The sequence below is a fragment of the Anguilla rostrata genome, chromosome 10 (assembly GCF_018555375.3).
Source record: "Anguilla rostrata isolate EN2019 chromosome 10, ASM1855537v3, whole genome shotgun sequence".
NCBI classification, from domain to species: domain Eukaryota; kingdom Metazoa; phylum Chordata; class Actinopteri; order Anguilliformes; family Anguillidae; genus Anguilla; species Anguilla rostrata.
Window position 1 is genome coordinate 13,209,845 of NC_057942.1, and position 27,512 is coordinate 13,237,356.

Here is a 27,512-nt window from a genome sequence, read left to right on the forward strand (position 1 = left end):
GACTGAAGACAAGACTGAATGCTGAAAGCCCTCATAACAGACAGGAACAGAAGATGGCTGTAGTACAGGCCTGGCACGGCATCAGTGTCTGGTTATCTCATATCACGTGCAGACTTCAGGCAGTCATCAAATGCAAATAATCTGCAACGAGAACTAAATATGACAACTTTATTTAAGATTATGCTCATTTATCCAATTACCTCGGGTTCCCTAAAACGGGGGAATTATGTAGAAATATGTCTGCAGGAATCATCTGATATGGAAGCAAGTACCCTCAAATTGCTGCACTTCAACCTCATGTTCATTGTTTCATTTTTACTGGAGTACAGAGTCAAAACAACAAAAACTGTGTCACTGTCCAAATACAGACTGCACTGTATATTCAAAATGGCTGCCAACCTTAGGGCATATGAGTCCTAAGCTGTGAAGTTAATTACTGTTGCTGGTTTGAACACTACAACGGACCAGGTATTTTTAGAGAATTTCTGAATATTTTTTAAATACGGAGTTTTAGTGCACCACTGAGTGGATTGACTGGACTAATACATTAGGGTTAGAGTCTGGATGTGAGTTGGAATCATAGACTGTAAAAATATGGATCAAAGTGACAATGATGTCACCCATTTACATTCCACTGGCTTGTGAAAAGTGTTTTGAGTCTGTGGAATGGCAGTTTTTATTACCATCATGTGGTACAAATTGGAACCAGAGACTACAGAGTAGGGAAAGGTGGGGACCCTCAGATGGTCATGAAGTCCAGTCCAGGGGGATTTTTGTTTTTCACAACATTTTGTTTTGATGTTTTGTTAGAAATTTTATGTACACTTCAATGCCTTAAGGTGGCTAATTGCACAATATTTTACACCCATCCAAACAAGCCTACCAAATCTGAAAAGCCTGTCTATTGCAAGCTAAAAGTTATCTGAAAACAAAGGAGGAACAAAGAGCGGAAAAAAGAATCCTAAATAAAGAACAAAAAAATTGGGTTCTAGTTCCTGCAGCGCTAAGAGCCATGAAGACCCATGCAATGCCCTCTAGTGGTACATTTAGGTTATTAGAAATTTCTGGCAAGATTGCCAGGGAAATCAAGGAAGTTCTTCTGCATGCCATTTCTGACGCAGTGGATATAGTCACAGATTTTTATGCACAGATTAAGCATGATCCATTTAATAATTATGTGAATGGGAAAGGAAACATGTAAAGGTGAAGGTATAAACATAAAAATTACCAACACAAAGCAACCAATTCCTTGAAAAAAAAACAGCACTGCATGACACAACAGCAAGAAGCATTTGTAAGTCTTTTTGAAACATGACATTTCTGTTTAGTTGCAGGATGCACTTGGGATGTTATTTCAGACTGGAGTCAACTGTAATGCAGCCGTGGTAACTACCTTTACTGTTTACATCAACATCTGGTCATGTTTTCTATAAAGCATAGCACCTCCTTGTGGTATTGCTCTATAATGACAGCATTTTCGGTGTTTTCCTGTTCCGAAAAATCTCCATGAGAAAATTTGCACATACCACCTATTCATATGACCTGTGCCACTAAATTACAGCTATCTTAGAATTATCTCACCACGGCTGTTATGCTTATGCTAAGAAAAAAATCAAACCTTCACTGTAACATGGGACCTAAAGGTCATAGGTTCGATTCCCCACTAGGACACTGCCATTATACCTTTGAGCAAGGTACTTGACCTGCATTGCTTCAGTATACATCCAGCTGTATAACTGGATACAAATGTAAATGCTATGTAAAAAGTTGTGTGAGTCGCTTTGGATAAGAGCATCTGCTAAATGCCTGTAATGTAACATGAAACTTTAACTACATATTACTGCCTGTGCCTGACTTCCAATAATTTTCATCTGAAATTACAATTAGCTTGTTCTTTTTTCCTCTCAATGCTCCTGTCCTCAGAATGAGATAGAAAGTTCTAGAGCACAGTAGATGTAGAGACATGGAAAGAAGATGACTTCTGTGCCAACACAATGAGTGCCAAGGTCAACAGGCCCGTTCCTGCTGACCTGTAGGCCTTGGCACACATTGGTCATTTAGCACTGCATTTTATAAAATATAAGTCTGGTGACAATAAAAATGAATTATGTTATGTATATAATGAAACAGGTCAGTCACAGAGATGACTTGTATAATACTGTATTGTAAAAAGTGCTGGCTTTAACATATCTGTAATATTTCTTTATGCTTTACATATGTTTATGATCAGTGTTTTACATGCTATTCTTCTACTGCATCCTCCTGTAATATCACCAGTGAAGTCTGACAAACTGACATAAGAAGGGTTGATTGATTATTTGATTGACTGATAGACTAGTTCTTTAAAAATATGCTGGCATTCATTGGTACTGTACAAACAAGATGCAGACACATTACTTTACTACGTTGTAGGATTTATTAGATGGGTTCATCTCCAATATCATTAACAGTGCTTTGAGGGAAATGATATCCAATCACTCCATAATACAAAAGACACAAAACTGGCAGGGAGAACTCAAAGCAAGAGGGACTGAAGAGACAGGCGAACCCATACTTACTGTTATAAACTTAGTGTTTATATGTACATATATATATTAATTTCTAATTACATTATGAAAGGAAAAAATGTACAATGCTACACAACAACACTATATACAAATCAATAAATAAAGCCAGGAAACAAACAAAAAAAATCCAAAGGGCATTCCATCATGGTCTTTTGTTATATAAAATATAAAACAAAATACTGAATATAGAAAAAAACAACAAAAAAAACAATTTGCAATCCGTAACAATGTCAATGCTGTTGTCTAGAAAAGTATTTTCTTTTATTGTAGCAGAAGAATGTAATGGCACCAGATTTAAGGTAAGTGTTTGCAAGAAAAGAGAAATGGAAATGTTCCTGTATGGGCCAGCTGGGTCTCCTGTGTGTGTGCCTGTGTGATGAAAAGGTGAAATGCTTTTAAACAGATCTTAGAGGGTGAGCCCATGCTTCCACAAAATCTTTGGTGAAGGCTGAGACACAGAGAAAAATATGTGAGCTGTGTTAAATCACTATTGGGTCACTAACCACTTGTGTGCGAAGTTGCTATCTATTTTAACGTGAAGCAACTGAAAACCTATGAGTGCTCCAAGGAGAAATTACACAAAGGCAAATTATTATAATTTTTTTCTGAATGGTCCTGGGCTGTTATACGTGTCGAGAGAGGTCATGACATCTAACCTCAGCTCACTCAAAATCCCCCTGCAAACACAGAGTTGCCAACAACTGCATGGTCCTTTCAGCTGTCCTGATAGACACAGGAGCACAGAGCACAGGATGGTAATAGGCCACACAAATGCAGAATGAACAGCTGCACACCTGAAAAGGCTCCGACTTTAAGATTTGTCTGCAGAAGCAAAGCGCAACGGCAGTATTGAACTGTTTATTTTTTACATTTTTTTAAAGAGACATACTCTGTCTTACTGTCAGAGGTGTAAGTGCTTAGGGCCAGTTGCCCTGTCTAAAAGTGAAGTAAAGGAAACGGTGTCTGATAGAGACACATCCAGGTGGGAGAACAGTGTCACGGTCTGCTTGAAGGGGGAACTTGTGAACTCGGTGAGCTTTCCTGGCTCCTTGTTCCCCCTTCAGTAGCATCACCCCCCTCACCCCCCTCCCCCACCCCCAGACCCTCCCTGGTCTTTGGCACACGTAGAGTAAACCTGGCAATACCCACTGTGTACCCGGCTTCCTGGACAACAAGTGGGCTGTATGATTTAGGCACATGATGTGGGAGTTTCTCTCTCTGTTTTACTCACTCACTCTCTCTCTCTCGCTCTCTTCCTTCCCTGAACACCATCAGCTGACCCTTGCAAATCCAACTCTCTCACACCCCGCTTTCCACATCTTTCATACCATCATCAGTACTATGCGTCCAATCATCTAAAATCCTTCATTTGCTCAAATAAGTTCAGGACAACTTTATGAATTTCCATACAACTGAACGCTTCTCTCCTTTCAGATATCTCTCCCTTGCACTGGCTTTGGCAGCCTCTCTAGGGATTGGACAGTTGGAAACTGCTGAGTGTGCGTGCGTGTGTCTGCGTGTTCGTGCACACGTGTCACCCATTTGAAATTTGGCCTTAATCACTTGACAGAGCCAAGGAGAGTAGAGGGCAGTGTAGGCCAGCCAAGTGATTTGGCATTCACAGTGCCAAATATATTGGGGAACAAAAGCAGAGGTGGAATGGGGGAGGGGGTGTCATGTCAGTAGACTTTTCATTCATTCTGTACTGACATTAAAAAAGGCTTTACATTAGCATCACCACAGTACATGGAATAGCACACCCATTTCACAGCCTGCAGCTCATTTTTTGTCCCGCCCCCCTCCGTATCCCTCTTCCAACTGCCTGCGTTTACAGTCACACAGATGCTTCAAGTGCATTTGGGGTCAGGCAGGCCGCTTCCGTCACGGGAGGAAAAAGGCACGCTCTCCTCGTGCAGGCGACGTGACTGGAGCCTGACTGCTGCGGAGATCCATCAAACAGCTCCTGTTGACGGCCGGTAGCCTGAAAGCTATTGGATGGTTAGCATGGAGAACGCAGGCCTCGTCCAAAGGCCCTTCCTACATGAAAGGGCTTCTTTTGGGAGAAGGCAAGTCTCCCGCGATGCCTGCAGTAACTGTCATCATTGAATCTCCAACAGCCATCTGCTTCTCCAGCCACAGGCTGCACTCACAGGAGAGCCACTCTGTCTCTAGTGTGCGCACAACTTTCTGCCACCCAAAATCCAAAGTTAGGAGACATCAGGGCTTAACTCTGAGCCTGCTGTCTATCCAATGTTTTTTAGCACCACTTGAGTAGAAAGTAGCAAAAAACAATACCAATGATTATAGCAGTAATAATGAAAGAGCAATGGTTAATTCTTTTAGTTACTGAATGTCTTTCTGTGTAACTGGACACATTTCAGTCATTTGTTCAGTCATTTGTTTCATCATTCATATCCTTCACGAAGAAAAAAATCCTCGAAAAAAGTCGAGAACGTGGGTCTGTGTTTTTCCCCACCCAGGATTAACGCACAGGGCCACAGGAAGTGACATCAGTTCACAGATGTGTGGACCAGAGACCTTGGTGCATTGCTCCAACTTCTCTTGCTGTAGTGGTCATGAACCAGACACATGCATGACTCTGAACTAGAACTGGACTGACTCCCCTCCACCCCCTGGGTCTGTCTGTCTTCATGAAATTATGTAGACCTTGAATGTTTAAGTGTGGCAAGAGGGGGGGGGTTGGAGTTTGAAGTGGCAGTATTCAGGCTTAGAATTATAAAAAGTTTAGTGTTAGAAAACAGGTGAATCTCCACACCTTCTCTCTACTGAAGAGTTCAAGGCAAAGAAAAGCTTCAGAGGAGGCAGGCCCTGCCGACGCCCCAGGGACCTGCCACCATTGCATTTATAATGCCCTCTTTAGTAAGGCTCTGACTCCATTCTCTGTCACTCTGGACAGTGCTCCAGCAGAAGCAGCACACTTTGCTGCTGAGCCACACCGAGGGGACCGGATTGGCATCTCTTTCCCCTGGCATGGTGAGGTCATCCCTCACCCCAGTTGGACTCCAAATTACCGGGCTCCATGGACCTTGGGTTCTGTCCGGGAAGGTGAACTGGTCCGGAAAACAAAGCCAGCTTCCAACCTTGCTACAGTAACAATTAAGTGCCACAGTCTGTGTCGCTGCTTTTCTCTGCACAATCACAAGTGAGGCCACTACACGGTCAGACGCAAGGCCACTGCATTCTGGGTGTTTTTCAGCACCAACTTAAGAGGACCTCCTCTGCAGAAGCAGAGGGTTTCGGTGAAGCCAGGGGGACTGGGCGGGTTCCGTAGGGGTTGTTGCCGATTTGGGTGGTGACGTGGGGGGTATTTCAGAAGATGCCTTTAGCGATTTTGAGGCCCTTCTGCTTCATGCGGGGCAGGGTGGAGCTGGCCACGTGCTTGGTGCGCCCCGCTTTGGGGAACCCCCGCTTCTTCAGCACAAAGTCGTAGTTGGCGGAAGAGTTCATGGCGTAGAACACATTGGCGTTGTCTGGAATCTTCAGTTCTGCAAAGGGCACAGAAAAATGTACTACTTAATAACTGAGCAGTGAAACCGTGAAGCTTGGTTGGGTGGAATGACAGACATATCACAAATATTTGTGTAACATAATAATACAATAATCCGTATTGATATACTGTGCAAGGTACAGTATATGGAAAGAAAAACTGAGAACCGTAATGTGGACAACTGTGTCATTCCAGTAAATGAGATTTTCTGCGACTGACCTTTTTCCTCTGAGATCTTCTGCAGGAGCTCGTAGTCCTCCGGTCGCTCACGGTCAAGGTTATGCTTGACCATGGCTTTCCTGATGACTGCTGGGGTCTTATCCTGACTGGTCACCTGCAAGAAATCATCAAGAACCATATAAAAATCCATCTATGGAGTCACCCCTTTAACATAAACACATAAAACTGATCTCCCATCCACTTCTTTTTTTTAATTCTACATGTCTCTATCTCTCACACAGCTGAAATCAATTTTTTCAACATACTTTTTATCCCAGATTTATCTCCCAGTTTTGAATTCCACAACACATCCATAATTTCCCCTCATCAGTAGAACAGGCTTAATCAGCAACACGTATGTCTCAACCACAGAATGACCACAGTAAAAAAATAAATATTTAAGTTAGTTTTATCAAAAATATCTAATTATATTATGGCTGGGCTAGGAGAATTGAGCCCCTCCCCCATATCCCATCCCTCTCACTCTGACCCTGCCCCACACTCACCAGGATGCTCTTGTACAAGTTTCCATTGTCCACGTCCAGGCTGACCCGGATGATGCAGCAGTCGTCCACCTGCTGGTTGTAGAGGGGCAGGGAGAGGGAGGAGTAACTGGAGACCCCTGAGACAGAGCGCTTGTGGGAGCGGGAGGCCGTGACAGGAGTGGAGGACATGGAGGAGGAGGAGGCGCTGCTGGAGCCAGAGCCGGAGCCCATCCCTGAGGTGTCCAGCGACGACAGCGAGGTGGACTCCCAAAACTGCCCGAGGATAGAGAGAGAACAGGGAACAACATGTTACCAAATCCAAAGGTCAGAAAACCGCAGTGTAGTTTGTTGAACTGTTCCTTTGGGATCAGGGTTCTGTGTGCCTTGAGATGGGTTAGCTATAAAAACTATCACAGATATCCATCAGAAAATAAATAGCGCATTCTTTTCCAAAGGATAATATCAACCTGTAATATAGAATTTTTTTATGTATTTAGAGCTTTATACAAATGATATTGAAAGATTTAGCAAATTAGACTAGAACTCAGCTGTTTGCCAATGCAAACAGATTAAAATGGACCACTGGATTGAACAGTGGAAATGTGCTTGATGGGCCTGTGCTTTTGCTGGGATTACATTCAACAGTCAGGAATGAGCATGTGTGCAGTATATGTTTTCCACGTGCACCCCTTGCACCACAAACCCGAAGAACATGAGAGACAAACACCGAACAACAGGCAAATGGAGTTTATGAGATAACCATGTGCGTTTCACAGAAACCCTCAACCTTAATGAGCACACCTCCCCTCCAGTATCACCATGCATTACCCTCCATGGCTGCCCTATGTCTACCACTACTCTGGTGAACCTTTCGTGATGGACACTGATGTCTGGGATGAGATCACAGAGTGCAGGGGGATGATGGCGGAGGGTCGAGGGAGTGATAGAGCTGATAAAAAGTTGAAAAAAGCGGAAGTACCGTGGGAGCGGGTTCAGGCATCAGACCTCCCTTCCCTAAGGTAGAATTGGAATGTTTTACTGTAGGCGTGGAGGTCTACGAAAAGGAATTAAAGCTACAGTCATCAGGTAGTCACAATCAGAGCAAGCAGAGCTGCATTTGCCCCTGTACCGCCCTACCAGTTCTGCATGGCCAATCACAGCACAGCTTCTAACTGCCACTCACACACTTAGTTACCGCCCCCAAGAGTAGATAAAGAATTAGAAATTGAGCAACAATTCTAAAAATGCATTCGGATTTACAGACATATACACAGGCCACCACATGAAACCTTTGGAAACACTTGCATTTTTTTTTCACTTGTCCAGAAGTCAAAGTGACTTGTCCAAAATGTTAACAATACAAGTCAGAGAAAACATGACAATAAATGACTGATGTGTTGTGACATTGCATTTCAATAACAGTAAATGAGGCATAATATCCAGCAGTGTCAAAGCGAGTGCTAACGGTGCGATGTGGGCTAAAGACCCAGATGACTGCTGCTCCCTTCATCTCAGCTGCAAAAAGTAAAGCGTTATCACATACAGGCATTCTGTGAGCTGCTCTAGTTAAGCACACTTGCTAAGATCATAAATACTGAAATGTAATGTCAGTGTTCCAAAGCTAAGTTTTGGTCCACTTCTGAATACCTCATGAGGCACGGCTTGTCTGCAATGCCTATGATCGGTGACTGGATTCCACTCTTTTTACATAGTAATCTCAACCTGCATCTCCAGAGCGAGGAAGCCACACTGTACTTCTGTACTCTATGTCTTCAGTGTTGGACTCTGGTGAGACCCCACGCCCTGTGGTTCTGTAATAACCTGGTAAGGATCGTTCAGATCTGCCCTGCTCCTCCTCTGACCCCTCCTCACCTTCTTCTCGTGGGCGTCCGGCGAGTCGGAGATGAAGCTGATGTTGACCTCCTCGACGTCGGAGCTGCTGGAGCCGGCGGAGGTGACGCTGAGGGAGTCGCCCCCGTCCCCGCCCCCCGAGCCCCCGAGGGCCGAGCCGTAGCGCAGCTGGTCGAAGGACTTTGAATGGGAGCTTCCTGCGCTGCTGCAGCTGGCCTCCGCGCTCGCTGGCTGCCGACTGCAGGGGAGAGAGGGCCACAAGATACAGAATTTAAATAGGAAGCACAGGTACACACACATACACACCAACGCATGCATACACGCACATACACACACGAACATGCATGCCCACACAGACATTCACTGCACAGGCATGTGTATCAATGGCCAAAACCCTGTGTTCTTCAACAAATCTAATCAAAGGTATTCTAAAACTATCTGCAAATCCTACACAGCGCTACAGCAATTACTTTGTGACTGTGTACAAATGTACTGGTATCAAACTATTCGGTTAAATACAACAGCAGATACACAAATTACACATTTCTAAATATGAGACACAAAAACGGTTGTCTCAGCATTTCTGAACTTTCTGGTTCAAAATGCCCAGTGTCTGTACCGACCTAGGCGTACTGCTGAAAACAAGAACACAAAAGACGAGTAAAAAAAAGGAGTAGAAATAAGAACGGCTCGAGACTCACTCGCTCCAGCGCTTGATAATTCCAGAGTTCTTCTTCGCCTTGAGAGTGTTGCTGGCAGACTCAGACAAAGGCTCGATTTCACACGACTGGCTGTAGCTGTGAGCAGAGAAGATGTGGGGAGTCAGTGTGAGGCTGTGTGCACGGGCCTGTCTGTGCTGTTTCAATTTCAGTTTGTTTGTCTGCTGTACACCTCTCGTCATAACATTCATTAACATCTGTACCACAGCTTCATATGCTAAATATTCAATTCGTATTGGTTGAGAGTGCGTTGCTTATTTTCATATAAGCTGCACAGAGATATAACAGTATAATACATGGCTATGAAAGTGACAATAAGTTCCACTGAAAGTGACCTTATCACGGTTCCAAATGAATACACCAACCTATTAAATGTTCTACTTATACAGCTGTGGTATATGTGGAAAAACCATTCCATAAGGGTTTATTCCTAACATATTCCACTACTTAGTGGCATATTTTTAATGTCTCCTCTAGTGCAAAAGGAAGCACAGGTAATGTATCTTCTTGTCACGAACTCTCTCCCTCACCTTTCGGCCTCGGAGAGCTTTTCCACCCCAGAGAACCACTCCCTGAAGTGGCTGTCGCAGGTAAAGTTGTAGTTATTACAGGCCAGCTGCAGAAGCTTGATCTGGGCGATCACCTCAAACTCCTGTGCGCAGGTGGAGAGAGAGAGAGAGAGAGAGAGAGAGAGAGAACAAGTTAATTACTGCAGCACATCCCTGTCCCTGTATCTGTGTAATGCTGAATCATGCCTGTAGCACATCATTGCTATAAGTCTACATGTGTAATAATGAATTCAACACCAACGTTAAATCAAATAAATCAAATCAAATCAAACGTGTTTTGAGAGCAGAAAATGAATCCTCACCTTTCTTCTCTTCTCAAAATTTATCAGCCCGCCCTGTATTAGAAAGACAGACAAAGAGTACACAGTGCGAATTAACTAAACAGGTCATGAGCTTTTCTCCTTAGCACATTTCATACTTCTGTCTTTAGAGTAGGAGAAAATTCTTCTGATAATGGCATGAGGATGGAAACGTTAAAATAAACGGTGCACTGCACTGAGCAGTGTTGCATGGAGTTCCTCCCTTCTCCACAATTCTTTCAGACTTCTGTCTTTTAGACACATTCGACACACTAACTTTATTAAATTCAGCAGTAGAGGTAGCTCAGGTTTCACACAGCTATCAGGACTCTGAAGGCAGTACGCAGGTGGGTGAGACTTACATCCATGAAGTCCTTCATGGCGGTGTCCATCATGACCAGGTCAGTCAGGAAGGTGCCCAGGTACGGAATGGTCCCCTGCATCACGCCCTGCGGACACAGAGAGGTGAGGAGGAGGAAGAGGCCTCGGTCATGCCTCGGTGTGCAAAAGGAAAACTGACACAAACTACAGATTGTACTGTATTGTATTATAGACCCATGTTCCAGCTCTGAAGTCTGATGATAAAGTAAATAAATAAAATAATTTAATTGCTCAGTTCATCCAGTCAAATAAGAAAGCGAGGAAAGGAGACAGTGGAATTCTGACTGACAGATTGTGAGAGAGTCAGCACTGCACTGGGAGACTCATTAGCAACAGTGAAGGCTGAACATCACCACATGACTGCCATTACCAGCAGGCACTAATGGCAGATGCACAAAGAATCCTACGTAGAGACATGTATACTCAGATACAATTACAACATTAACGATAAACAGAGGTAATTGTCAAGGATTTGCATACTGTATTCAGCTGGATAATTGCTATCATTATCCTGTAATGGTAATTTCACTATTATCCGCTTCTCGTAAGATGCAGTTTTTTCACATTGGCGTTAGAGGGCACTAGATGACTTCACAAAGCTCCAAAGCATCGTCAATTCCATATAATGTCCACTAGTAGGAGCTGTGCATGATACACAATGCGCAGAAAAAAACACTTATGAAAAGGCTTTTATTCAGGGTAATAATTATGCTAATTTGTTCCTACAGCTGCTTTCATAAGGAAAAAAAAGACATTTATACATTGTGACATGGTTTAAGGAGCTGAGTGTTTAAAGAACAGGAAGAAATGAATGAGTAATCACTGAAACTGCATACGAAAGCAAGACTGCAAAGTGAGAGGCGTTTAGTGGTGAAAGGCAGCCGGCATTCAATAAGGCCATGCCTTCATGCCACAGCAGCTATTTAAAGCTGAAGGAGAAAAGAAAGCTAATATAGAGGATGAAGAAATAACAACAAAATAATAACATTTGGGTTACCACAGGAAAATATTTAAAAAAAGGAACTAAACCGTTGTCAGAAAATAAGCACTCAATAACAGGAATCAGCATTTTTGTGTAGCAGGGGCAGGTATAACTGACAAACCTGACATGATATGTTCAGACTAAAACCTGACACATCAGTTATACCTGGTATCTGCGCTAACTAATGATAAATATAGTGCTGTATAACACTAAATGTCTGCTGTACCCCTTTAAAACCCTTGTCGACACCGACAAATTTGCGTAAAACATAGCATACACAAACAGCGGCGACACGTTCAGTTTTAAAGGGTTAAAAATGTGTTCTGTGTCCAAAGTTGTATTTACTGCCGAAAGATGATTCTATTTTGTAATGCATCTTGTGGTGAGCCCATCAAATGGATGCCTTTACTCACTGGAACAGTTCCAGACAGCATTCTGAACAGGGAGACACGCCCTGCCTGTGACCTCTCCCTCTTCTCCCCCTCTACCCCCACTCCCCCCTTTTACTTTTTTACTCTTCTTACCAGATCTCTCTGCTGCTGGTGCCTCTTCTGCGCCCGTTTTGGGTTGATCTCCAGGGTGGCGAATTTCGAGGTCCCCTCCTGAGCAGGGTGGAGAGCACAGATAAACCTGGGTGAGGGGGGCTGCTCACACTGTGCAACTGGGCCACAGAGTGAGCCTGTGACAAAGGCAGCGCTATCAAGTGCGGCTCACCCCATTGTCTGCTTTTCCTGTGGGTGGAAAGCTAATACTCACTTTATGATCATATCATCATATTTTCAAAAAACACGGTGTACCTTTTTACGTGTGCTTTTGACATCGCCTAATAGGTCAAATGTTTCAATGTCACAACACCTGGGGCTGAGGTATTATCTTAGAACAGGAGGACTTTTTCAAGAGGGGGTTCAGGGGAGTTGGAAGGCAAACCGAAATAAAGCAGAGATCAGTCACGCACAGCCAGGCTTCAGAACGTATCCACTAAGTCAGTGTTTTCTGTGTCTGATGAAACAGCAGGGGAGAGCCCTCTTTCCAAGTAGAGGAACTGACGCAAGCCACGCTGCTAGGCATTGACTGGCCCGGAGAGATAGCGCCAGAGAAGGAGGGTGCGACCCTGGGGAGAGCCCTTGTTGGCACAAACATCATCAAAGGCACTGAGGGGGGGGGGTGTTCTTATCACTCCCACCACCTTCCTCTGATGTCAGCAGGGATTCCCTCCATAAACCCCTCCCCCGACTCTGCTGGGGCCCCACCCAGAGGCCCGTACTGAACCCTGGAAAGAATCTGAAGAATGTGTAACTGGGCTTCGGAGGAAACGTGTCGGGAGGGGATGCGGGTCGCACTACGTCAGGCTCGGTCAAAGGAAGGGCCACTGTACGGTTCAGAGGTTAGGAATGTGCAGCACACTGGGGGAGGCGGCACTGCCTCCACTGTATCAGAGCCAGAGCTCCAGTCCACTCCACGGCGACGTCTATGTAACTAGCCACAGTTAACTAGTTACACACATTTTCAGAGATTCTGAGAGAGCCAGTGTTCCTCAGCAGGTGAACTTAATTAAGAACAGCTGCCGAAGGAGGTGAGGGCCATGTCATCAAAGTGAACGGCAGGCAGATAACAAGAGCTGGAAACTGGCCCGCCTCGATGACAACGATCTGACAAAGGGTAGCATGTCAGTCCTACGTAAGCGTGAAACGTAATGATGCCCGCGCAAGTGAATATCTGCTGAACAGTGAACTTTAAACCAGCGGGCGAGAAAGGCGACACCGCTGCACGCTGTAAAAGTGTGAACCCGGACTTCAGGCGAAACCAAGCACTGACTAATCTGCCCCATCCACCCCTCCCCCCCCAATCAATATAATGAAGCGAGGCTCGAGTTTAATGTTTGTTTTCGGTTGCTGTGGAGGCACAGTAACGCAGGCGGGAGGCGAACCGCAGCACCACAGGTGCACTTCCTGTTTGCCGTTCGGGCACTGCGATGCAAGAGCGGCCGGTGGGTGTCCACTTCCTGTGTCACAGCGCAGCCGTTTCTCAGAAGCAGAAAGCCCCGCTCGGGGGGTTTTGACTCAGCACTCTCAGCTTAGACCCTCGTAGCTGAGAGAGACCCGCCTGGATTCAATCCTAATCGAGCCCTAAACTCAATTTCAAATTTAAACTATGACCTCAAAAGTAAATGCTTACTTTACTTCTTCACCAGTATTGTTTGATGAATTCATTTCAGCGAGTGCTGGACTCGCCAAATTTTATTGGTAAGTGATAAAAACTAGTATTTTACATTTAATTGAGAATCGAAACTAAGGATAATGTTGACTGAATCCAGGTCAGACTCACTGAGACACTCTCCTGCTGGTGAAGGCCAGGCTCTTCAGCCTCAATCTGACAGAACGGTACCTGAAGCCTTGCTTACCTTGATCAGGAGCTCCCGGCTGAGGGAGTGGTTGTTCTCATCAGAGAAGATCTCTGACAGCTCCTGGAAGATTCGGAAGTTCTCTCTGCAAAAGACCAACCAGGGGAGGGAGAAAGCAAGAGAGAGAGAGAGAGGTCAGTGACATAGCTGGGAAAAACATTATGACTGACACCCCTCAAAAAAATCCACACACTCATCCCACACAAACCACGCCCTCTGAGCCTCACCTGGACACCTCATCCCACGTCCTCTTCAGCCGGTGCACAGAATTACACTGCAGGGCAGAGAGGATGGCACGCAGGGAGGAGAAGTTCTTCAGAATCCGGCACTCCTGTTCACACAGACAAAAACACTTTCATTTAAAAAGAGAAGGGGGGAGAGAGAGAGAGAGCAAGAGAGAAAGAGGGGGACAATGGTACAATAGCAGAGGGACACACAGCTGAATGGCTACTTTAAATGGGCAGGAAAACCCTCCCTTTGCATCACTGAAAAGGAGGGGTCATGTTACAGGGCCTCACCCTGGCCACCTCGATCCAGCGCTCCACCAGCTTGGCTCGCTGCGCGGGCTTGAGCGTGCGGTCGCTCAGGCAGGTGGCGATGACGCAGTTGGTGACGCAGTTGAACTGGGCCACGGTGGCCCGGATGGTGGGCGCCAGGTGCTCCTTCCCCTTCTTGTCTCTCTGAGACCAGATGCTCCCCAGGCAGTGGTATGGCACCACCTTCTTAAACAGCTCCTATGGGTTCAAGTCCATTGCCAGGGAGAGGAGGGAGGGAGAGACAGAGGGATGAGAGAAAAAGGGGGAGAGGGAGGGGCGAGGGTAAATAAATGAGGCGAAGGCCTTCCGATAATGCAGCTGGGCAAAACCAATCTTCAACCGCAGAGAAATGACGGGAGGAAATGCCCCCAGGTGGTATTTGGAAATGACTGTATTGTGTGGCATGTGTCCTCACAATACCCCCATGCCACAGAGCATGATAACGGGCCTCAGCGTTGCAGCAGGAAATAGCCAGGGGTTTGCGGGGGAGTTTGAATGCGAGCTGCCGCGAACTCTCACCGCATCCATGAGCGTGAACTGCTCCGCCACCACAGCCGGGTCAAAGGACAGGAAGTCCGGGCGCTCGTCCTCATAGCCGTTCTCCTCCAGCATGGTGAAGGTGCAGGTGCTGTGGTCCAAAACTGTGAGTGGGCGGGGACAATGGAAATCACAGTGACGATGATATCACAGGTGACATCACAATGACACTTGCTTTTGACACATAGTGCATCCATCTCCCAGGCAACTTGGAGAGTGTGTTATCTTTGCGCTCAAGAGCCTGACCTCATATCCACTGACTCACTTTGCCAACATTGATTCTGGCTGTCATTCAGACAGTTATCACGGCTAAACCCAATCCCGTCCCCTCGCCCTACTCCCACTCAGCTTGAATCAAAGACACTCCCACCTCGTATAACACCACTTCCTTGATGAAGACAGTTGACCGGAAAGGCTCCCCCCCTCGGATGACTCACCCTCCTGCTCCGGGTCGCGGTGCCGGCGGTGGAACTGGGCCAGCAGGTTGCAGGCTCGGCGCTCCAGGTCCGAACCCGGGAAGTTGAGGTGCAGGTAGGAGATGAGGCGCCGCAGGCAGCTGTACTCCGGAGGCTTCCAGAAATCCTCAGAGTACTGATCCAGCCAGGCTCCCAGTATGGATGAGATAGTGCTGCGGGGACAGGAAGTAATGAATGAGGGATGATAGGAGAGGTGTAGATCATGGAGAAGACAAGGGGAGAGTAAGGGGCAGATAAGGGCATGGGGGTACAGTGAGGACTTTTGGATGAGGTGATAAAACAAGGCGCTGACACGCTAGTCATCCAAGATCACATGGTGCATATCGCTCACAGCAGTGGTTTCCCCAGTGTCCAGGCCAAAATCTCTAACCTTGGTTTTACAACCCTGGTGGCCAACCTTATCATCCTGCCTTTTAGTTTTTTAGCTTCATAGTTTTCACAATGAAAGGTGCCATTATAAATACTATCTATTGTTCTTCTTCATCTTCTTCTTCTTCTTCTTCTTCTTCTTATTATTATTATTATTATTATTATTCCTATTATTATTACTATTCACGCCCTCCTTTGCTCCTTCACAAACTCACTTCTTCAGCTCTGTGCGGTCATCGTGGGTCATTCTGGGCACTTCTGCACTGGAGTGCTGCTGCAGCTTAGCATACCTGCGAGACACAAGAAGGAACCTGAGAACGCTGCCTAGGGCAATCGTGTACAACACACTGCCCACCAGAGCCACTGTCCCACCCAAAGCCCTCCCCCGCTCTCTACCTGTTCAGCAGCAGGTCCAGCACCTGCTTGCTCGTAGCGAAGGAGCGGTAGGTGCAGAGGAAGATGGTGACGTAGGTGGAGTCGTTGCCTCTGAAGGCGGTCACCATGTACTCCACCAGCTTCTCCAGCGTCCCGGCCTTGATGGTGCGCACCTTGCAGGTCTCGTACAGGCTGAGGGCGGAGTCTGTCTCCACCCCGAGCCACCGCTGCCCCTTGCTGGCCGTCTGGTGCACCTGCACCTTCCGCAAGGTGATGGTGTAGATGGCCCCTTCCTCCACCTCCTCCCCAATCTCCTGGGTCGAGTTCTGTGAGGGGAGAGAGTGATACGAAGGTCAGATACCACCAGCAGTGCAATCCCATGACCTCTCCTCCATTTTCAGTCGCAGGTACACCCATGATCCTCTGCTGTTGTGGCAGAGGTACAATAGGGCATTTTGACCCATGGATAACAATGCTGGTGCAGTGCATGGAGAGTGCTACAGAGTGCAACAGACCAGCAGAACTGTCATATGTGATTTGTTGAAAGCCTTTCAGTTACCACAGAACCTGCGTCATAGAGCAGGTTCTCTCAGCTGGGGCTTTCTCCAAAAGAATAAAAGAGTAATCTCTGTCCAAAGATGTCCAGCAACCAACAGTAAATACTTCACCATAAATTAATTTCACATTGGTGGGGGTGTCAATAACTCAAAATGAAATAATTTTTGATTTGTCGGTGGGGTGGACAGGACCCATGGTTACAGCTTTGTGACGCAGATTGCCTGCGTCACAAAATAAACGAATAAGATATGTAAGTGAAAAGTATATTTTATTCAGTATATACACAAGACAGTGTGTCTGTGTGTGTGTTTGTGTGTGTGTGTGTGTTTGAGTATGTGTAGCTCTTTGTGAGTGTGTGTACTTGTGTGTATAAAGCCATGGGTCCTGTTGCGACTACACATCACAAACAAAGCCCTGCAAGACAGGAGACTACTCCAACCCCCAGGCGAAGCAGAGCCACAGTTACAAACCCAAGCTCAAGTTTCAAACAGACAGACGAGAGCCACAAGGGCCCTTTCACACAAAAGACAGCTCTGTGCAGCTGAGAGCCAAGTCAATGTTTTCTCCTGTTGCTTTCCCTATCTCTCCCAGAGCGAATAAACAGGCAGGATAAGGCTGTCATATGACCTGCCAAAAAAGGGCCTTGTGTTTTCAATCCAAGTCCTTTCCTCCCCATGAAGAAAAATACTGTGTTCCTGTGCTTCTGAGGGTCCTCAGTGACGCACAGACGCATTTCAAAATACGCATCTGTTAGAAGACGGGATGTATCTGAGGATTAATTTAGGAAGGAGTGATCTGAAATTATAAGCCAAAGGGAGTTACTTAACTGTGTTTGTGGGGACTCAGTGGGATTTGCCAGAAGAAGAGGAAGAAGGAGAGGAAGAAAAAGAAGAAGAAGAAAGACACAAGTGGTTGGCCGAAAGGCAGAATCGCTGAAGGAAGCCAGGGACAGATGCTGCATTGTTCTGCTTTGCTTCCGTACTGGCCCTCACTGGCAGGGCTGGCATCCCAACCAGCACCCTTCAGATAATGCTGGCACCCACCCAGAGGCAACTTTAGGCCAAGGGGCCGGAGTGAGAGGCCTCAGCTAGCCCCCAAAGAGAGGGAGAGAGTTCCAGAACCCTACACCAAAGAGGGGGATTGTGGGTGATTAAACCCGACAGGCTTTGCAGCGTGCGGCAGGGTCTTGCAAGGTGAGTACTAAGCACACTAATCCCCTATACTGAGAGTGAAAGCAAAAAAGGGGGAAGGATATCAACAATTGCAGAAGTAAGCACAGTTCTATTTCGGTTTTGTTTCTTCTGCAGGAGCGCTGCTTAGGGAAGCCCTACGTGGGGAATCTCCAGAGTGTGACACACACTTCCCCTCTCTCTCTCTCTGACTGGAAGGCAATGAGAGGGGCTCAGGCTCTTCCCGGGTTAATTCCTCTGAGGATGCACAATCCTATTAAATCCCATTCTTTACTCTCTTTCACTACGCCACACCCCTGGCGGAGACGCTCAAACGCTCGCCACACACGCAAACATCGTGTTGAGCTGAACGCGGTGCAGGGCGCGGTTCCCTATCGGCGGCCCGCTCCGATCCTTCGGGGGTTCTCGCCCCGCGAACAAAACGGACAGCCTTCATCCGCACCGCCATGTCCCTTCGCCACTTCAAGGCAGCTGAGGGGCAGTAATGGAAACGCGCCCGTCTTTGATAAATCAAAGGCCGCTCTCCCCGTGCGTCTCCATGGCGACGAACGCTCGCATCGGAAACGCAACCGGCAGCCACCGCTGGTGAAATGCCTGGAATGCAAATCTGACCGTTTTTCAATGCACTTTATCAGTGGTTTTTGTGCCGAGAAAGGGTGTACCTTCGCCTCATTGTTACACAGCAATTCGGTAAAATTTCTTAGGTTGCGCCACTACCCCCATTCCAACTGATAATCAGTTACTAGGAATAAACAACCACCTTACACATGCAGCTTCCTTCCTTGATATGTTACCAGGAAAAGACAAGTATTAGTCTGTGTGTGCACTCAACAACCCAGAAACCCAGTTCATGTTCTAAACCTCGTCTTTTTGGTCAAATGTTCCTTTGGTCCCCACCAGCACCTATTTAGCTATGAGCATAGCTATGAGTGCTTCAGTGCCTTTCAAATCTGTAGATTTTCCATTGTTTTTGCTAATTCATCTCATTTGGAAACAGAGAACCCCAAACACACAATGTGCCATTTCTTTCTGAGTCACATGGTAGTTCTCATATTAATAATACAGAGATCGCAGTCAGCACAGGAGGAGTTTAGAGGCATTTCCTGTTCGAACAGCTTAGCGGGCTATGGGCCGTTCCCTAGCGAGCCTGTCCAGGGCACGGACCGGCTCAACAAAAAAAGAACGAGCTCCACGGGCCTCTGAGGAGCTCCAGGGAGGCGTGACACAGTAGTGAGTCATTACCCTTACGGCCCTGATCCCCTGTGGACCGCGCTGAAGGTACACGCCCCGTCACCTGCTTCTGCTAGTCCCATTACTCCCCAGTTCCATCTGTCAATCCCGTAACAACAGGGCTTCGGTGCGGTTTCCATGGCGAAGGAGCCTGTCGTGCCAGCGGCTGGGTCAGGCCAGGAAGGGGACACCCAGGCAACCCCCCCCCCACCCCCCCCAGCTCCCTAGCACAGGCACATGGCCAAAATACGCCTCACCCCTGTGACTACTTGTCAAACCTGAATCCAATTAAATTTCAAAATCTCAAAAACTGACACACCACTGAAACCAGGGCCATGGTTGTTTTGGTGAAATCATACCCAGCCGATCACTTCCTCTTCCCAGGAAACAGTACTTGCATGAATGGCATGAATGTGAGATTCAGTGAGGTTCATTCAAATGAAAATAAGCATGTTATACTTTGTGCTCAAGAGAATCCCAGCTTAGCCTCACAATACTCCATTCTAATTCCTCCTGTCCATATCCTTTTGTGTTTAATAGTGAACAAGCAAACAGGTACTTTGAGTGCCAAATGATTTGCGATGCTTGAAAGGATTTGTTCCAGAAGCTTACGCGGAGGACCTGGGGGACAGACAGATTGATACATTTGCTTTTCGTGTTTCTTTTTGTCTTCTTTCTTTTCGTCGCCCATTTTTCTCTGTCTCTCTGCGGCCTTGTCGTAAACGCTGGCGCTTTAAAAGCCGGACCTTGAGTGTGAGGACAGGCACCGGAGCGCTAATCAGCTTAGCCGCACAGTCTCCGCTGCGCTATAGTTCCCAACCCCGTGGGCAGCCGCTAAGGGGGGGGGGGGGGGAGACTGGGCCCCACTCCAAACGCTGGGGTTACACCCACCTCCTCCACCAAAATTACAGGGAAAAAAGATCGCAGGGGAGGAGGCAGATCTCCGAAGGCTGTTCTCTGACGCTTCACCCAAAAAAAGCTCCGGTTTTCTTTCTGTCACTCAGCCTGTCGGTGCTGGTGGAAGCTAAAAACGGACGGGGCGATGTGGGAAGGACGAGGAAGCAATCAAAAACTACAGCTAACTGTAAAAATGAATGAATTTGTAAATATATGAACACCGAATCAAAAATCCAAAGGATAATAAAATCGCATGGCAACAGATGGCCGCCGCTTTCTGAAGCAGAACTGTACCTGTGGCCGGCCGCTGACTGGCGGAAGGCCAGCGGTGGGTCTATTGGGTATGTCTCCATGGCAACTAGAAGGAACTCCCCAGGGAGGCAGGGGAAATGGCAGAGTGAGCGAGGAAGCATGCCTGTGTCATTCGCTGGGCCTCTGTCTGAGTCAGCAGCCAGTCATCAATCTAGATTCCTCAAATAGAGAGTAGGTTCCTCCGGACGCCCAGGACGACACGTCTCATGGTTACAGCGGCACATAAACAAACAGCAGCTAGCCTAGCAGCCGCTGTGTTTCCGTCTGCCCCTTTCCTCCGAAGTGCTCAGTGATCCACGCTAACGCAACGCACAGGGAACCCCACAGCTCTTATTGCAGGAGATACACACGCACCCACGATAAACACATACTTTAGGCGTACATAATAAAGTACAAATGCACGCGTGCACACACACAGTAAACATCAAAACGGAAGCGCAAACACACACATACACATGCACACACGCGCACACGCACACAAAGAAAGAGGAACACGCGCACAAACACACATCGACAGAGAGCATTCCAGCCCAGCTGTTATCGGGCCGTGGATTAGACAAAGCGCGCCGATGCCAGAAGGAACGAAGACGAAGAGTTTCCAGGGTCGGCGAGGAGGAAGGCCAAGCCTGCAGCCAAAACAAACAGGACGGCTTCCTCGGGGCACAGGGCCGGCCAGCTGGCCCCCGACCTCCCATTGTCTCCCCCTCTCTGCGTCGTGTTTACTCTGGACCGCTCTCCCAGAATGCCTCACTCCGGCAGGGCCAGCGGTGCCATCCATGGTTGAGCAACAGGCGCACACAGCTTTTTATGGCCGCCACCACTCCCCTGTTGACTTTGCCACCTTCATCTCTCGCATTACAAATCTGTCATATCATCTCTCATATCCCGTTTCAATTCTTTTTTTCCTTTTTCACACCAACTGGCTCTCACGTTATTGCTGTTCCACCCCACCTGCACATCAAGTACTGTGTACTGGAGTGTGTACAGCAGTCAAAACAATGCTACACTACAGGAGGGAACACACACACACACACACACACACGTTTATAGATGGGCGTGCTCACACACACTTAAAAGTGGTGCCCGCACACAACACACACAGAGGGACTCCATTTCTCTACTGTATCCGTTATAAAGCTACTTCCATGGACCTGAGCCAATTACAGAGACACCATGTCTCACTCTCACCTGTCACATGAAGGTAAAGTAATCCAAAGCTACACAGTGGCTCGGTTTGCAGGTGCTTTTGTTGGCGTACACTCAAGTCCCGTTATCTCCGTAGCGTGAGGGGTGTTTGCCCCCTGTGCTCGTAACCGGCAGCTCAATCTCCTCCTCTGCCCCACGCGAGCTCGCCCCCCCGTGCAAGCATCCCGGCTAATTGGACAGGAATTCCAGAGCGCGGGGTCTGGAGGGCAGTGAGCCCCTCGGAGGGCGAGTTTAGCTCTGCTTTTGTGCGGTTATTATCATTAGTCATCAATAGACATTCCACAGGCAGTCCGGCGGCTTGGGCCAGTAAAGAGGAGGGATTTGGGTGGATTTACCTTTTTAATCATGCCAGCGCGCACAGAGCCAGAGAGAATTAACTTAAAGATTCGGCAAAGAAGAGGCCTCAATACAAGGCCAGTCACTTCAGGAGAAAAGGCAGGGGGCAGGGGGCAGTGGTGAAGGAGGTGGGGGAGGAGGGGGCTCTTTGTGCGAGTGGCTCACTCATTTCCTTCTAGGGACAAGCCCTACTATTGCCAGCTTTTACTCCGAAACTGACATTCATGCTTAGGCCGGGAGGTTGAAGAGCGGTGGCTAAACAGCACAAACAGTGACGATGTGGTACAGGAAGAGAAAGCGGAACCCTAACAAAGCTGTCTGCCCTCCGCAGTCCAGATACCTGTGCCTGTGAGTCTGTGCTGGCTGTCTCCCTGACACCTGTCCCTGTGACTCTGTGCTGGCTGTCACTTTGACACCTGCCCCTGTGGCTGTCTGTCCTCCAGGGAGTAGGGCAGGAAAGTAAGAGCAAAGTGCCGTCTTTGACCAGCAGCATTTCGGCTAATACGCACACACACTAACAAGCACACACTAACACATGCGCACACACACACACACACACGCACACACACACACACACTCACACGAGCACACGCACACAGCTGTGTACTGCTCAAGCAAAGAGGAGGCGTTCAGTTGTGGAAGAACAGGTGAAGAGGAGACAGCCCTACCCCACGAAGCACAGAAACTGACAGAAATCAGCTGATCACGCTGAACAACCACCTGAGCACTGTGCTAATCGCTGTGCCGTGCCACTGTGGGCTTACAGTAGGGCACGTGCTCCAGGGCACTGTAATAACGGAGAACAGCGAGGGAGACCACAGCGTTGCTACAGAAGGGAACCGCAAGTCACGTGTAGGAAAGGGGAAGGATGGGGCAGCGGGTTCGCGGCCTGCAGCGGCCCCGATTCAGAGCTGGCCTGGCCCCGCCCCCACCCGCCAAGGAGCAGGAAAGGGGAAACGGAGGGAAAAAAATACCAGAAATAGAAAGAGAAGGAGAAAGGGGGGGTGGAAACCCCTAATTAAAACCACGGGGAAAGCACATTCTTACTGAGCTTTCACAATTACCGCACCCTGAACGGAAACACCTCTGGGGAAATTCCCCCTGGTTGGGACCGGCCAAACCCCCGTCACCTCAGCCAGCCCAAAAACGCACTTCAAGCTTCGGTTGAATGTGAATCGAATAAGCATTCCTACACGTGGAAAGCGTGGTAAACTGCCTGGCGCTGACGGAGAGGTCAGCGGAGGAGAGAATGGGTTTCTTTAGAGAAGGAACAGCTAAAACACAGGCAAGAATGCTGGGAGCTGTGAGCCACTTCCAAATACAGCTCCCACCACAAACACTGATTGCATGCACACTGTGCACCCAGCAATGCAACGTTACAGGTATGTGCGGTCACAGCTCACACTGACTCACGTTTTCACAGACAGGCTACAGTAGTCCCGGTTCTCTACAAGGAAACCGTTGGCAAACATGCTTTGCTCAAAGTCATGAGATTCCTCCTATATTATACTGTGTTTAAAATTTAGGGTGTTTTTTTTTTTTTTTTTTTTTTTTTTTTAAATGGCACCTCATGCTGTTCTCTGAATAAATGACTGGTAAGGCAAACAAAATCTTTATTATTCACAATAATGTTCCTTTTTGAACTGAACTGGAGCTTGAAAAGATTTGAATGAACTGCAGCGAACATGGGAAGAAAGCCAAGATCATAAGAGTAATCTCTCTCTTAACATGGCTGATTTACAAATATAACCCGTGTCCAACGATAAAATTTCCCTACGGCTTGTTTCCGCCTCGTGCCATCCAAGGATTGCTTCCACGTCGTTTCTGTAAATGAGGCTTTTTGTTTCTGCCATTCCCTCCCAGCCCTCGCCTGGCCTATCCAAGCCTCGACTTCCACGTTCGCGTAAAACGGTGACATTTCCCATGCATTGTTTCGTTTTGTCCTCTTTTGTTGTTCTTTTTCATTGAAGCCTGTTTAAATCCCTCCTTTGGTGTTTTGACTGTAAGATTTCTCTCGGAACTCCCGTTTGTTCCTGATGTCGTCATTCCTCTTTCAAAAACACACCACCACCCTTTCAGGAATGGTAAGTCAGTAATCCCAAATAATTACAGGAAATTTTCAAATCTTTGCGAGAAACAACTATAGCATTACTGTCTACATTGTTCTGGTGCTTGTGGTTGCCCTGGTTATTTTTACTTGGAAGTTGGTTGTCATGATGGAATTGGAAGCTTTGAACAAATGATTGGCCAAATCATTAAATGTAAATGTAAAGAGGATTTAAATGTACTCTCATCTGGAAGCCATTCCAGGGTAGCTGAATTGAATGGTGTTATGTAGGAGCAGTTTTGAACTTTTGGGACACAGCTGCCAAAACAAGCTTTACTTTCTGCTTAATCATGTCTAAGACAACAATGTATATCGCAGGTGCCGATAAAACACTTGATACATATCCTTCACCTTCAAATTAACAAATGTTAAAGTTGAAAATCAAATAATAAACAATATTAATTAAAATGTGTAAACAATATTGAATAATATTTGTTCCACAAGTCAAATGGAAAACCTGGCTACTGTTATGTTCATGTTTTTCTGCACACAGATATCCCGTCTACTTAAAGTAGCGTTTCAAATGCACATAAACTTCAACAAGAACTGACATTCACAGATTCCTGCTTTCAGATAAGGAGTACCAGGGATCTGTGTACCTAGGTTTGCTTGTCGGCTGGGTCAGCAGGCTGTCCCCATAACATCAAAATGCTCAGTAACCAATGGACTGAAACATCTAGGTCACAGGGGAGTAAACACAAACAGCGCCAATAACAGAGTGGGCCCAGGACACTTTCTCAATTACAAAGGAAAGTCACTTCCTCAGGAACAATGGCTTTGGGAGTCCCACAAGAGCACGTTGCCATTTTGGGCCCATGAAAATCATTCACCGTGGTCCCTTCCTCTACAGCTGCATCGCTCATCTGCTCTCAGGAATGTCTGGGGCCCACAGAGACCAAGGGCCTAGTGATCCTGCGAGCCATCACTTTATCTTTCAATTGCCCTCACTCCCACTCCCTGAACATATTTATCCTGGAGACATTCAAGTACCACAGTACAACAATGCTAACAGTGCTTTGGTGCTGAAAATATTCTACGGCTCCAAGGTTTAATATTCAGACAAACAAACCCTGCTGTTCATCAGCAAATCCCATCTCAGTTTCTCGGTTACACAACAATGACTCATTCACTCAATGCGGCCTGAGTTCGATCAAATTGGCAGGTGCAAAGACTAATCCAATCACTGAACTGCAATCTTAGATTCCCCTTCAGGAAGAAAATAACTCTGGCTTATTGTACTTTTTGCTGGTTAATAACCATTAGTGGCAGATCCAAAATCTCTGTCAATTTCTTTTTGAAAAAAAAAGCAATTATTTGGTTTCACTGCTACTTCGGGGGATCCAATTCTGCCATACTAAAATGGCCTCCGCACAGGGGCTTGCCTTAAGGTTTTAATTAAATTCATAACAATCTTCCCATTTTGAGGCCTTTAATTAGCTCCCAGCCATTCCCAGTCCTCTTCTCTCTTCAGTAGTGGTGCCAGTCTGTTGGGGGTGGTGGGGGGGCGTAACCCTACTGAGGCAAGCTAGGGAATCTGGGAGATCACTGGAGGACTGGGGAAAAGCCACACTGTGTCCTTGGGAAAAGTGCAAGAAGATCTGACTAAAAGAACAAAGGAAACCAAACGTGCCCAGAGTCTCATAATAATTTGTATTTAGTTTGTTGTTATAAAATTTTCTATTTTATGTAAATGTTCACTGGAATGTGATTTCTAAGAAATCTACCGATTAAATGAATACTCAAGGTTCCTAAAGAGCTCTTCTGTTCAGACACTAAGCCCCTCTCTTGGCTGCAGAAGGCATAATCTTTATACCAGAAGGTTGTATGTTATGTCTAGCACAGCAGCTAGGTCAACATGCACAGGCTTTTATACTCAACTCGCTCGATTCCTGTCTCTTTAAGCCTCATTCCACTCAGAAAAGATGCCAGCCTGTGCAGACTCGGATTCTGATAGCTGGCGAGCATATGTTGGCATCGACGTGCTGATTTTAACAACAGCAAGTCACGGAACACTAAACTTCAGCTCCCAGCTGCGGAATGCCCAGCTTCTGTACGGGCAGGTACCTTTATCAGAGAAAAGAGAACTGACTGTTGAAAATCCCGCTGACAGGGTTTTTTTTTTTTTTTTTTTTGCAATGAAGCAGAGAAAATGCTGAGTGATTTATTTTTTCTTTTTTCCTTTTTCCACCACATGGGGTAAAGCAAATTTAGAAAATGTGCTCTCTTTCAACACTCAAAACCTCCATTGCCCCAACGGCCCGCCAAACTCCCAAGATTCAAATGGAACCTCCCAATAAAAATCACTGCAGTTCGGCTTTACTGGGACAGTATGCATGCAAGGCAGTCTGTAAGTACTCCAAAGAAGCAAGAGATTAATGGGTTCTTTACTGGCAGACAACAGAGAAATAATTAATTGAAGACAGAGAATACAGCCACAAAACATAAACACACACATACACAAACAGGAGACAAAACAAAGAATATGGCAGGCAGGACTGACTATGTGCGTTTTTAATGTGTTATGGAGCACTTCACTTTCTGAGGAGAAGTGGGTGGTCTTTAACAGAGCTACAGTTGTGCATGAGCAAGAGAGAGAGCGAGAGAGTGTGTGTGTGAGAGAGAGAGAGAGTGTGTGTGCGTGTGTGTGTGTGTGTATGAGAGAGAGAGAGAGAGAGAGTGTGTGCGTGTGTGAGAGAGAGAGACAGAACTAGAGAGAGAGATAGGATTACAGGCTGGTGTTCAGCTCAAACCGCTGGGCCCCTTTTTGCTCTGTGGCCCAGCAGAGAAGGGCAGGCCTGGGACCAGCAGGCGCTGCTTTGGGACACGCACTGGAAAAAAAAGGGGCCTGCATTTTCCAGGACTGGGCCCTCAGCATTCCACAGAAAAATCTGTTTCTCTCATTCTGTTTCCTGTGGACGGGACCAAATGAATAATATGGCACTCTGTACTCTGTAACGACCTTAACACTAAAGGGCCAAAGGGAATGGAGCAGGGGTTCATATTTGCACAGCTCTCCCCTTTCATCAAATGAGCGCTTCTTGTTGCTAGACCTTCAAAGGTTAAGGTGAGCGTTACAAACAGGCAGGTGAAAATGCCAATCCTGCTACTATAAATTGAAACCCACTGTGAGATTCTGTCTTCACAGCTAAGCACGGCAACACAGAAAAAGATGACAAACAGGGAAATCAATACGAAGAGTAACAACCACAAGACCTGGTTGCAGCCTCTGACCTTATCATCAAAAATTCTAATATGACCCTTGTCATCCCCGCACCTCTTCTGCAGCTAAATGAATCCATTTATCACTCTTTTAACCATTCTCTCCTCACCCCATCTTTGTTTCTCCCATGATCCCTTACTCCCTCAGAGGCAAGTGGCACAGTTGTGGAAGCAACTTTTTTG

At 46.8% G+C, this 27,512-nt stretch overlaps 1 protein-coding gene across 5 annotated transcripts in view; it reads right to left on the reverse strand.

Moving 5' to 3' along the window:
• Window positions 1-2,397: 2,397 nt before the first annotated feature.
• LOC135265044 (ral guanine nucleotide dissociation stimulator-like) overlaps window positions 2,398-27,512 on the reverse strand; it is a 64,999-nt gene continuing 39,884 nt past the window's right edge. For 4 of the 5 annotated variants that reach the window (XM_064354244.1, XM_064354243.1, XM_064354241.1 and 1 more), the window contains exons 2-18: window positions 16,296-16,600; window positions 16,115-16,189; window positions 15,492-15,682; window positions 15,037-15,158; window positions 14,500-14,715; window positions 14,209-14,312; window positions 13,982-14,066; window positions 12,105-12,182; window positions 10,580-10,666; window positions 10,221-10,253; window positions 9,880-10,001; window positions 9,332-9,427; window positions 8,652-8,868; window positions 7,759-7,833; window positions 6,801-7,052; window positions 6,295-6,409; window positions 2,398-6,073 (exon numbers count right to left, since the gene is read on the reverse strand). In XM_064354244.1, the coding sequence (XP_064210314.1) occupies window positions 5,898-6,073; window positions 6,295-6,409; window positions 6,801-7,052; window positions 7,759-7,833; window positions 8,652-8,868; window positions 9,332-9,427; window positions 9,880-10,001; window positions 10,221-10,253; window positions 10,580-10,666; window positions 12,105-12,182; window positions 13,982-14,066; window positions 14,209-14,312; window positions 14,500-14,715; window positions 15,037-15,158; window positions 15,492-15,682; window positions 16,115-16,189; window positions 16,296-16,600 (2,349 nt within the window). In that variant the 3' untranslated portion in view covers window positions 2,398-5,897. The remainder of the gene's footprint in view (window positions 6,074-6,294; window positions 6,410-6,800; window positions 7,053-7,758; window positions 7,834-8,651; window positions 8,869-9,331; window positions 9,428-9,879; window positions 10,002-10,220; window positions 10,254-10,579; window positions 10,667-12,104; window positions 12,183-13,981; window positions 14,067-14,208; window positions 14,313-14,499; window positions 14,716-15,036; window positions 15,159-15,491; window positions 15,683-16,114; window positions 16,190-16,295; window positions 16,601-27,512) is intronic. The other variant, XM_064354240.1, reaches the window with a different exon arrangement.